The following is a 12,749-nucleotide window of genomic DNA, read 5'->3' as shown; positions in this document are numbered from 1 at the left end:
CACACACCCCTGTGTTCATAGTAGCACTATTTACACTAGGCAAAACATGGAAGTAACCTAAATGTCCATCAACAAATAAATGGATAAAGCAGATGTGGTACATATATACAATGGAATATAACTCAGCCACTAAAATGAATGAAATAATGCTATTTGCAGCAACATGGATGGATTTAAGAGATTGTCATACTGAGTGAAGTCAGAGAAATATTGTATGACATCCCTTATATGAGGAATCTAAAAAGAAATGATATAAATGAACTTATTTACAAAATAGAAACAGACTCACAGACCTAGGAAAAGGGATACTTAGGGACTTTGGGATGGACATTACACACTGCTGTATTTAAAATGGATAACCAGCAAGGTCCTACTGTCTAGCACAGGGAACTCTGGTCAACGTTATGTGGCAACCTGGGTGGGAGGGGAGTTTGGGGGGAGAATGGATACATGTATGTGTATGGCTGAGTCCTTTTGCTGTCCACCTGAAACTATCACATTATTAATCAGCTATACTTCAATATAAAATACAAAGTTGCTTTTTAAAAAAGGTACATATCCCTCTGTGTATATAGCCATATTCTGGATAGATATACCTTAGGATTTTATCAGTGGTAAACTAGGGGTTCTGGGTGATTTTATTATCCTATCTCTGTGATTGTTAAGCCTGTTTGTAATGTTCTGAGTAGGTCAGACACTGACATGGTTCAAAAATCAAGGCATTATAAACATGTTTATATTCAGAAGTTTCACCCTTACCCCATCCCTGGTTTCCTCCCTTTTATACATAATTATTTTTAGTTTCTTGTCATCTTCTCCATGTTTATCAAATATAAGCAAGTATGAATATATATATATATTATATTATATATATCATTTCCCCTGTTTCTTATGCAAACTGTCATCCCGTATACACTACCGTGTACTTGGCTTCCTCCTCTATTGGGGACTTTTTTGAAACGAAGCCTTACTGGTCCCTGTTATTGATTGGTGCTCATAGCATCCTCTGTCTGCTCCCAGGTCCTGTTGCACCACGCAGCAAACTCTGTGAAGAGGGTGTCCATGGAGCTGGGTGGCCATGCCCCTTTCATCGTCTTCGACAGTGCCAACGTGGACCAGGCTGTCGCCGGGGCCATGGCCTCCAAATTCAGGAACTCTGGACAGGTGAGTCCCGGAGCATTTTTCTGGGTTGTGTGCTTTACAAAGATCCTACCCCCTCCCTCACCTCCTGGGAGAAAGGGCACTTCTGGGTTCCTTCATTCTTCGTGCATGTCCTCTTTCATTGGATGTTTAGTGAGTGCCCTCTCTTTGTCTGGGACTCTGCTAGGCTCAGAGGGTATGAAGGGAAATAAGGTGTCTTCATCCCTGGCTTCGAGGAAAATTTGCTGAACAGCAGATGCCTTTTAATCAAATCGTTCTCTTCTTTCATCTCCTCTTTGAATCTGGTTATTTTCATAGTTTTCCCTTGCTGGACTTTTCTCTGCTGAACAGGTTTAAACATCTCCTCAGATACAAAATAGCCTGAACAGCTAGGGTCTGGAGCCCACAGTCTTAAGGAAAAGAAGGTTGGAAAATGTTGAGATGGTGCCTTGAAAAACTCAAAACCCTACTGCCTGGGTCTCACTCTTTGCGAGATGAGGAGGGCAGGACAGGCCTCCACTAGAGGGCCACACACACCACAGTGGGCCAAGGAGGGTCCAGCTTGTCCTAGGGAGAGTGGTGGCCTCCGCTCACACCTTCTAGGGAATCCCAGAGCATTAGATCCAGCAGGGACCTTTCAAGTTATTTCATACAAGGTAAGCACTTCATCTTAGAGTACCATCAATAAGCGATTTTAAATGCGTTCCAGAAATGGAATAAAAACTGGAAAGCTATCTAGGAGGAAAAAGGTGAAGTGTATAATATTCTTTATTAAATAGTTTTCATCCTGTTTTGACCATTGGTAATTAATTTTTCTCCTTTCACATAACCTAAATTAGCTTGGTTGTTTCTGAAATAGGTGTGTTTCCTTTTAGAAACACAAAATGCACAGGTGTATAACCTTCAGAATTACATTTACAAAGCTACAACTTCGGGGTATGTTGCTTTAAGCCAATAAAAATGCACAGGGTACAAAATTATCTACAAACTGTTTCTACTAGAAAATACACAATTAAGAAAAAAGCCAAGAAGAAAATGTATCAAGGATAGCCTCATTTCCAATAATGTGTTTATATTTTATAACTTGAAAATATTAGGTCTAAACTAGAAAATATAATAAACAAAGGGCTTTTCAATAATTTAGACTGAAAGAATGGTCTTGTGTCCATTTTCAAAATGTTGGATTCTGCCAAGCTCTTGAAAAGTTCACTAAGCTAGAGGACATAAATTAGCCTTTGAATCCTTTTCCTTCTAGCTCTGCTCTCTGTCGCTGAGTATCACGTCTCAAGGAGCTAATTTCTTGTGTTGGTTTTCTGGTTCCAATATGAGCCATTTGAAAAAAACCTGGGTTAGTGGCTTTTTGCTCACAGATTATTTATGCTCGCTTACCTGTTTAACTACAGAGGTGTGGTGGCTGTGGAGGGGCCTGGAGAAGTACATGCTCTTGGCATGTTTCTCTTTAGGGCCAAGCTTGAGTATGGAGGTGGGACCCAGGACAGGGACCATCTGGGAAGTACATTTACATTCAGAGGTAGCAGCAATCATAGGTTTACTGGTTGGGTCAGTAGCTTCTGATGAACTGTTGACATGAGTTTGTTTCTTTCTGTCTAGACTTGTGTGTGCTCCAACCGTTTCTTGGTGCAAAGCGGTATCCATGACTCCTTTGTGAAAAAATTTGCTGAGGCAATTAAAACAAACCTGCATGTGGGTAATGGATTTGACGAGAGAACTACTCAAGGCCCGTTAATTAATGCGAAAGCTGTAGAAAAGGTAAGTTTGTCTTAGTATCTGTTCAGTGTCCTGGTTTCAGTATCAAAAACCACTCTGGTAAGGTGCCCAGCAAGGTGGTTTTGGAAACATGGAGAAATTAGAAACACTAGTGAATTTCTGCCAGTTGGTATGAATCAAGTGGCATCGTCAGGTTATAAGCTTTTCCAGCTCTGTCATTTCGCTGAGCTCCCATGAGATCTGCCTCTTGCATTCTACTGCTGTCCCTAAATCTTCTCTTGCAGTGGTGATAATTCTGTCTCCTGCTGCTTCGGGAATTACCATCTTGAAATACAAAGTTCTTTCATCTTTGGAACACCTAAAAGGAGAGGAAAAAGGCTTTTTGTTTTTGAGATCAGACATTTCTAGGAATCTAATACCTTCCTCCGAGAGTTTTGAGAAGACAGGACATACTCTTGCCTGGAAAATCCTATGGACAGAGGAGCCTGGCAGGCTACAGTCCATGGGAGTCACAAAGAGTCAGACACGACCGAACATGCACACACCCACACAGGGGTGTATCCATTTTAGTGATAGAAGCTCTAGAAAGACTTGAAGTGGAAGAAACAGGTCTATCAAACAAATGCTAGAGGAAAACTTATCAGAGCTAGGGGGAAATAATTTAATTCTTCAGATTGAAAGACTTTGCCAATTGCCAAGTATATAGAGTTAGAATAAAGAGAAAACCCAGGTGTGTTTTGCTAAAATTTTAGAATGTTAGGAACATACAAAGAAGATTCAAGCAGCTTCTAGAGTGGGGAAAATCGATCCATAAAGGAGTGAGAACTATTTCTGAGTTAGAATGTTCATTGTCAGCACCAGAAGTAGAGAAATATACTCAACACTCTGAAGGAAAATTATTTGGGGTCCAAATTCCATTACCAGCCAGTGCAAGAGAAAACCCGACCTGCAGTTATCAAAACATTCTGAATATAAACCATCTTCAGTGCACCTTTTTCAAAATAACTAGTACTCGAGGAGAAAATATTAGAACAAAGTGAAAGAGAAGTCCAGGGACAAGAACAGCGTGGGATCCAAGAGCCTGGAACTAACCCAGGAAGGCAAGGAGAGCAAATCCCAGAAAGGCAGCTGAGCATCAGCCCTGGAAAGACACGAGTGTATGTGTATTAGGCCATTCAGCAAACAGAAAGACCAAATAGCCAGAAACTCACAGAGCAGGGTTGCTGTCGTTCAGTCGCCAAGTCATGTCCGACTCTTTGCGACCCCATAGACTGCAGCATGCCAGGTTTCCTTGTCCATCACCAGCTCCCAGAGTTTGCTCAAGCTCATGTCCATTGAGTCGGTGATGCCATCCAACCATCTCATCCTCTCTTGTTCCCTTCTCCTACTGCCCTCAACCTTTCCCAGTGTCTTTTCCGAGGAGTCAGCTCTTCGCATCAGGTGGCCAAAGTATTGGAGCTTCAGCTTCAGTCCTTCCAACAAGTGGGGAGGAAGCAGCATTGTATATACAACCCTCCCTCTTGACTCCATATCTGTGTATTTGGTTCTTCCTACCTAGAAGGAACTGGGGCGTATGGTTTCAAACCTATTTGAAAAAGAAAGAAAAGCCCAGTTATAGTTTTTGACAGTTTAAACATTTTCCAAGTATCCTGGATTCCCTTTCCCAAAGGCTCTTCCTTTTCTCCTCACACAGGTCGAGAAACACGTGAGTGATGCCATTTCCAAAGGGGCCACCGTTGTGACAGGTGGGAAGCGACACCACGTTGGGAAAAATTTCTTCGAGCCCACCCTGCTCAGCAACGTCACCCGAGACATGCTCTGCTCTCAGGAAGAGACTTTTGGGCCTGTGGCACCTGTTATCAAGTAAGGCCATCCAGCGTGTAGGAAGACGGGAGGAAGAGTAGGAAAGGAAAAGGAAGGCTGGCGAGTAATCCAGTTCCTGTGTCATTTGCGGCCGGTGGGAGAGAGAGAGGAGCAGAGAGTGGGGCTGTGTCAGGGGAAGGGCCAGGTCCAAGGCATGGTTTTTTAAACATTGGTTTTTGTTATTGCCAGTTTAGACCACAAAATTTACCAAATTCTCTACTTTGCTCCCTGCCAAACTCATTTTTCTTCAAAACAGAGTACATCCTTCAAGACTTCTTTCAAGGGTGTCTGTGGGAAATGAACTATGTTCGTATGGGACCGTTTATCCCACACTCACAAGTTAATAATCTACCTGCGTAAAAATCGAGCTTCACAAGATAGCACTCCTTGGTCTGCTTATTTTCAGGGTTGTTACTGAGAAAGCTGATGTCTGGTTCTTGTTCCTGTGAAGGGATCTTTTTCTCTTCAGAGATTCATGGCCTTTGATGTTCTTAAATTTTACCATGGTAGCTTAGGTACCGGAGAAGGCAATGGCACCCCACTCCAGTACTCTTGCCTGGAAAATCCCATGGATGGAGGAGCCTGGTAGGCTGCAGTCCATGGGGTTGCTAAGAGTCGGACACGACTGAGCGACTTCACTTTGACTTTTCACTTTCATGCATTAGAGAAGGAAATGGCAACCCATTCCAGTGTTCTTGCCTGGAGAATCCCAGGGACGGGGGAGCCTGGTGGCTGCCGTCTATGGGGTCACACAGAGTCGGACACGACTGAAGTGACTTAGCAGCAGCAGCAGCTTAGGTACGGCATACTGTGAGCTTTTTTCAATCTGAGATCCCAAGGCCTTTATTTAAAATCTAAGGTGTTTGTTTAGTCCTCAGAAATTCCTGGTCATTATTTCTCCAAATATTTCTCTCTCCTCCATTGCTAATGAAATTAATAGATTAATCTGACATTGGGAAAATGGACCACTTGGAGAACTTTCATCTTTTAGTAAAAAAATTTTTACCTAGAATATGAACTTGACATTTTCCAAAAGGAGGCAGAGGTTAGGAATGTAGGCTTTGCTACTTTATACCTGTGTCCCCTTGAATGAGTTAACTTCTCTGAGCCCCAGGGTCCTTGATGGGAAAAGGACTAAAAACTAGTACTTGCCTCATGGCTTCCCAGGTGGAACAGTGGTAAAGAATCTGCCTGCCAATGCAGAAGACCTGAGAGACCCAGGTTCAGTCCCTGGAGTAGGAAATGGCAACCCACTCTAATATTCCTGCCTGGAGAATTCCATGGACAGAGAAGCCTGGTGGGCCATAGTCCATGAGGTTGCAAAGAGTCAGACATGACTTAGTGACTAAACAACAACAAAAAAACTTGCCTCACAGGACAGCTGTAAGGTTTAAATGATGTAATATACATAAAGCACATCACCTAATATCAGTGTGGTTGTTATTGTGTAAATAGTTCACACTCAAAAGGTGAAATCGTCGAGGATGTCCCACCTGATACTGTGATGAGTGCATTTTCGAGGGACACATAGGCAGTGAGGATATGGGTGATGCCCTGGTTTTTATTCTCTGGCAGATAGAACGGCTTGCTCTCTACAGTGGAGAGACAAGAACTGCTCGTACTTGGAACAAGTGATTCTCTTGAGGCCCCCCACCTCTCTCTTCCACACGTCCTCTCGCACTGACCGGGGTCTGCCAGCTCTGCCCGAGCCTTCAGACGGCTGGCTGCTGCTGGGTCTCTGATTTGAGGAGCTGGGATACATAGAATGTTCTGCCCCCCATTTACAGTTCTGGGGCAATAGAAAAAGGCCTCTGAAATCTAGTTTCAGAAATAAGATCATCAAGCTGGAAGAGACTGCATTAGGCTTCCACACTAGTAGTCTCATTTCCAAAGGGAACAGACCCCCAGCACTGTCACACTGCTCAGAGCATAAGCAGCGAACCAACACTGGAACCCTGGGCCCCACCAGGCCCTGGCTGTTGTCTTTCTCCCACGTCACGGCTGCTTCTCAAGTAGTTATGATTGGCACAAGTCTTAAGAGGGAACAAAAACAGTAACCCTTTTCTTAGGCATTTTATTCAACATTCTGAATACACTGTAGTTCCCTGCATGTCTCCTGTTCTCCTAGAAGAGATGAACTGGTGTTGATCCAAGCTCCCTAGCCTTGAACTCAGCGTGTGCAGTGAATGAAGGTGTTTTCCTCTTTGCTCCTTGCAAAACTCTGATTGACCCCTGGCTCTTACTTGGGAAACAGAGCAGAAGGAAAAACAGCTGGTTTCCCTTCCCCTGTGGGATTTTGCTGATGACCCACCCTGACTTTGGCAGGTTCAACACAGAGGAGGAGGCGGTGGCGATCGCTAACGCAGCCAACGTTGGGCTGGCAGGTGGGTGTCTGTCCTCGCTTAGCGACAATCACAGTCACTTCTCCAGCTGTGCCTTTTAAATGTTGCCTGGGGTTTTGAGAAGTCAGCTTCATTGCAGCACATGTTTCATTGCTTTCCAAGGCGGGAGGGCGGGTTTGTGCCAGTCCAGGTTCTTTGCTGTGTCCCCAGGATGTGGGATGGGAGCTCCCTGGTCGGAGCTGGGCGTGATGGAGGGAGAAACAGCTGTGCCGACTGTTCTGGGGAGAACCACCCACACCCCTTAAGTCCCATGTTCCCAGAGGCTCGATGCCTGGAAATTCCAAGCGCTTCTCCTCGCATCCCTCCTGGAAGCATGAACAAAAGAGATAGCACTTGACTTCACAGAGAGCTTTGGGGCGATGAAGGAAGGGAAGACAGCACAGGCAGAGGGAGCCTCAGGGAGTGGCTCTGTTCTTGCAGTTTGGACATGGTCAAGGCGGCCTTAGTATGTACCCTGTGTCCCTGACAAAACTGTATGTGCATAAAGACACTCAACAAATCCATCTTTAGCATCCACTAGATTGGAGAAGGCAATGGCACCCCACTCCAGTACTCTTGCCTGGAAAATCCCATGGATGGAGGAGCCTAGTAGGCTGTAGTCCATGGGGTTGCTAAGAGTCGGGCATGACTTAGCGACTTCACTTTCACTTTTCACTTTCATGCATTGGAGAAGGACATGGCAACCCACTCCAGTGTTCTTGCCTAGAGAATCCCAGGGATGGGGGAGCCTGGTGGGCTGCCGTCTATGGGGTCGCACAGAGTCGGACATGACTGAAGTGACTTAGCAGCAGCAGCAGCAAGTGAATGAAGTGTTGGCAAAGATACAAAGACATAAAGATACAGCCGTAGCTCTACAGGCGCTTCTCTGGGTGGACAAGAACTACTGATAACCAGAGGAAGGATGTGCACCCTGTAGAGTCCCTTATTCTACTACAAGGACTCGGAGTTGCTGACTCAGAGGGCCTAACGCTGGAGTAAGATGTGTGCACGACTGCCCCTGTAACGCTGAGCCCAGCATTCCTCTTGTCCCTTCTTGATGGGATGATGGTGGAGGAAGCCAGGCCCTGAACCAGGGCATCCATGCTGGGCAAGACTCTGATGGTGCAGATTGAAGGAGAGAGGTTCTGGGCAGAGGGGGACCTAGGGAGTTAAGTGAAAATAGGACAAGGATAACTGGGTGGACGAGTTTGGTGGAGATGGTCGGTGACTGGAAATAATGGAAGATAAAGCTGGACATGTTGTTCAAAACCACATTAGGGAGAGTTCAAATACCCACCAGGAACTTAACCTTATTTATGGGTAACAAGGAGTTGCTGGAATGTCTGGGTAAAAACATCACATGGATAACCTAACAGATGTGTGCAGGGTGAATTGATTAGGAGGCCATAGGAGCCGGGTTCATTGTTGTTACAGCCCTAGCTGGAGATGGTGAGAGTGCTAGCGAGAGTGGAACAGAAGTAACAAGATGATTTCTAAAGGTTGTGAGATGGAGACATGCACAGAACCAACTAGGGGCTCCACTTGGAAGCAGGGAGGTTCCAGCCCACGTGACTAGGCAGCTGGTCATCCATGGCACCCTCAACTGTGGACATGATGTCTTTAATGACTATTCTACATCTGTGTCCTTTATCCCCATGACAGGTTATTTTTACTCTCAAGACCCGGCCCAGATCTGGAGGGTGGCAGAGCGGCTGGAGGTCGGCATGGTTGGCGTTAACGAAGGACTGATCTCCTCCGTGGAGTGCCCTTTCGGGGGCGTGAAGCAGTCTGGCCTTGGGCGAGAGGGCTCCAAGTACGGCATTGACGAGTATCTTGAGCTCAAGTATGTGTGCTTCGGAGGCTTATAGGATTCTTCAAAAAATAAAAAGGGAGGCTTACCTATGTATGGGGACATGCCATCCATTATTTTAAATAAACCCATCGGGTAGCTGAACTAGGAATTTTAAAAAACCAATCATCCAATCCTTATAAGCAGATACAAATCCTACCCCTCCTCCTAGCTGACCTGGGACCAATACATGCCACAAGCCTGTGGCCACAGATCCCTGAGAACCAGCAGTGGGTTTATAGGATGAGGCCCCGGATCACCAGCCCCCACCCACCCCCCACCCCCCTGCCCACCCAACCCATGACCTCATCCGCCTCAGAGCAAGGTGCAACAAGCTGGTCCTGAAGCCCCCTCACCACAGTGGGACCACAGCCTGGGCAATGACATAGCCAGCACCCACGTGGCTCCAGAGCTAAGACCCAGAGGGCTGCGGGGGACATCTCTTGAGTGTGACTGACAGTCTGGGCAGGATGCCACTGCATGCCTGGTGACCGCCAGCTGGGCATTCAGAGGTGTTGCTGCAGCGGCTGTATCAGTGGGGTTTTTTTTTTTTTTTTAAGAACTTTAGACACAGCACAGAATTGCCTGAATTTCTTTGAGAAATGAAAGAACCCCTCTCTCTTTTTTGACTAGTTTTTAAACTGAAGGCTCCATCATCCTCAACCGCTTAAAGATTCTGTGTTCAATTCTTTGCTGTTTTTCCACATCATGTTTCTGAGAGAAAATAAGCATAAAGCAGAGTGTGGCAGCGGCGGCTTGGTGGGAGGATGACCGAGGTGTAACAGCCTGGCTGGGCTTTATCTGCACAGACATGCTATCTACCCCCAACACCCACCCTCAGTACAGTGGAGATTCTGTTCATGCCTTACTTAGCTCCATAGGATACTGTGAACCTAAGAGAAAGCAAACATATAATATTTGCCAAAAAGTGAAAATTCGATGTTAAGTGCGGGAGTCATTGTTATTATGGGTACCACCTCCCAGCCCGGCTTGGGTCTCCAGCAGTGGCTTTGCCAAGGTGAGGGGAGGCTGGTACCCACCTGCTCGGCATCTGAGCCCGAGGGCAGGCTGGTCTCCCACAGCCTGCTCTTTATGAGACGCTGCTCCTTCACCTGCGAGAGAGCGCAAAAGCACTTTGAGTACAGTGATCTCAAAAGGGAAAAGAATTTCCATAGTTGCCCGTTGGAAGAGGCGCTTTTTGTCCAATGAGTTTTTATAGTTCTTTTAAGAACAAAAAGCCCAACAATCACTGTTTCCTGTTGCTCTGAAAGAAAATCTCTGACTAAGAAAACAGTAGGCTTTTCTGTACTGTGTCTCTAAACGTCCTGATATATGAGGAAAGGGGAGGCTGGTCCTGGTGGAACAGACAGGGACAAAGCTCCCCCTTTTCCACTGTGTGTGTGTGTGTGTGTGTGTGCGCGCGCGCACACTCCACTGACATCCTCTGGATGTTTTGGGGAGCAGAAGGAAAACGTGCTGGAGGCAGTTGCTCCTGACCAGCCAGGACATAGCACCCCTCACTGAGCCATGGGAGCTGAGCAGCTAAAGGAAGGTCTGAGATGTCCCTGTGCACAGAGGTACCAAGGCCAGTCCTGGAGCTGCCTTCTGTTTGCCCTGGGTTACATCAGCCGTCCCCCTGAGGCCCAGCTAAGCAATCAGCTGAAGTCCACTCCTAGTGACAGGCACTGCTCAGACCCTGTCCACAGTCACATATACATCATATTGACTGTGAATTTGCTCTTACTAGTTCTGGGGTTGTTTCACGTAACATTTTAATTACTTAATGTTTGGATGTGTCCATCTGTTTTCTATTAACAATAAAAATGCTCTAAATAGTTTTTAGAAGTCCAGAATACTAGTGCTTGTAACTTTGTAACTCAGTAGACACTCTGGCTTGATGGTAGATTTTGAGTTTTCTAGTATATCTGGTTGACCAGGTACATAAATTGAGGGCCAGAAACTCACTGCCATATCCTTGATTAATTCTGGAATTAAAATAATTTGAAAAGGAAATAGCTTACTGTTTAGTAAAATTGATCTGGGTTATGGGGAAAGACGTATTTTTAAATGAATGTTTTTGGGGGTTATTGTTCAGTAAGGTGATCAATTATGTGATGGAATATGTGATGGATTTGTTAAAAATGTGTGTTTTAACGTTAAATAGAAAAGGACCCTTAGACCAGGGATTGGTTCACAGGCCAAATCTTGCCTGATTTTGTACAACCCAGAACTAAGAATGGTTTTTATATTCCCAAATGGTTAGGGGAAAATAAATCGAAAGAACAGTATTTCATGACACATGGAAATTTTCTGAAATTCAGATATCAGTGTCCATAATTCTTTGCAATCCCATGGACTGTAGTCCACCAGGTTCCTCTGTCCATGGAATTCTCCAAGCATTACTGGAGTGGATAGCCATTCTCTTCTCCAGGGGATCTTCCCAACCCAGGGATCAAACCCGGGTCTCCTGCATTGCAGGCAGGTTCTTCACCATCTGACCCCAAGGGAATCCCCAAATAAAATGTTATTGGAACCCAGCCATGCCCATTCAGTTACCATATGATCTGTGGCTACCTTCTAGGCAGAGCGGAGTATTTGCACCACAGACAGAATTGCCCACAAAACTCTTTGGCTTTTTACAGAAATAGTTTTCAACCTCTGATCTAAACCAAGAGGGAGATACTGACTTTCCCATGTTTGTGAAGCATTATTTCATTTTATTGAACACCTACTGTGTAAAAAGTACTTTTCCAGACCTTGCTCCAGTGAATTCTCCCCAAGAACTTTCCAGCAATCGTCACATAACTCATCCGAAATCACCCAGATAACGGGAGTCTGTTGGCCTTGAGAAAACAATTCTCAGTTTACTTTCCCCAGCTATGCAGGGATTCTCATTTTAAACCTCCTCTGTACCTGTTATCTTTATCCATTTGAGCAGCTTTTAAATATAATTTTATGTCAAGTGTTGGCTCATCTACCTTTAATTTTTATGGAAAGACTCAGTGAAAGTAAAGATCAGAAGCACAATGGAGATAAATCTGTTTTATTATAAACTTAGATCATTAACTTTAACTGTTCCACATGACTGCCTTCTCTGCAGGTTGAAGCCCAGAGCTTTAATTATTCGTATGCAGCTATGATAGATAGCATTTTACTTGAATAATATTTATGCTGTGGTTTTTTTTCATGCTGTACTTTGTGGGATAAAACTTGGGGATAAGTGTAGTTGGAACTGTGAAAACATTTTGTTTTTTAAAAATGTACATGTAATTCACTTTCCAGTTTTTGATAATTGCATATGTGTGTCAAGGCAGCAGAGTTGTGCGTGTGTGATTAATAAAGGTTGAATTAACAGAATTTCCTGTTTTAAGTAAAGGTTTCTGGTTTGTGGGATTTTTCTTGCCAGTTCATCATTTGAGTTTACTTTGGAGATTATTAGACCACTTTGGATATGTATGCCCCCCTCAAAATATGACTGTAGGAGTTCAGGACATGCTACCCCAAAATGTGCCACTATGGCATAAGGACTTTTGTGAGCTGAAGACAATTAAGTAGCAGATAAAAGAAAAGCACTCTGTCTTCTGTTACCCCTCTATTTGCCTAAAAGCAGGATGAGTGCTAAGTCACTTCAGTCATGTCCGACTCTTTACGACGCAATGAACTGCAGCCTGCCAGGCTCCTCTGTCCATGGGATTCTCCAGGCAAGAATAGTGGAGTGGATTGCCATGCCCTCCTCCAGGGGATTTTCCTGACGCAGGGATCGAATCTGTGGCTCCTGCATTGCAGGT

General features: G+C 44.9%; 1 protein-coding gene and 1 long non-coding RNA gene across 2 annotated transcripts in view; one reads left to right on the top strand and one right to left on the bottom strand.

The window, feature by feature from the left end:
- Window positions 1–12,318, top strand: part of ALDH5A1 (aldehyde dehydrogenase 5 family member A1) — a 28,046-nt gene extending 15,728 nt beyond the window's left edge. The window contains exons 6-10 of the mRNA XM_027525186.1: window positions 1,021–1,164; window positions 2,752–2,910; window positions 4,562–4,731; window positions 7,057–7,115; window positions 8,775–12,318. Of these exons, the coding sequence (XP_027380987.1) occupies window positions 1,021–1,164; window positions 2,752–2,910; window positions 4,562–4,731; window positions 7,057–7,115; window positions 8,775–8,980 (738 nt within the window). The 3' untranslated portion in view covers window positions 8,981–12,318. The remainder of the gene's footprint in view (window positions 1–1,020; window positions 1,165–2,751; window positions 2,911–4,561; window positions 4,732–7,056; window positions 7,116–8,774) is intronic.
- Window positions 2,911–10,076, bottom strand: LOC113882020. Its single transcript, XR_003508254.1, has 3 exons — window positions 10,002–10,076; window positions 4,080–4,453; window positions 2,911–3,226 (listed from the first exon to the last, which is right to left on the bottom strand). It is a non-coding gene; the product is annotated as an uncharacterized LOC113882020 (long non-coding RNA).
- Window positions 12,319–12,749: the final 431 nt, after the last annotated feature.

The sequence above is a fragment of the Bos indicus x Bos taurus genome, chromosome 23 (assembly GCF_003369695.1).
Source record: "Bos indicus x Bos taurus breed Angus x Brahman F1 hybrid chromosome 23, Bos_hybrid_MaternalHap_v2.0, whole genome shotgun sequence".
NCBI classification, from domain to species: domain Eukaryota; kingdom Metazoa; phylum Chordata; class Mammalia; order Artiodactyla; family Bovidae; genus Bos; species Bos indicus x Bos taurus.
This window is presented reverse-complemented; position numbering and strand designations above follow the sequence as displayed.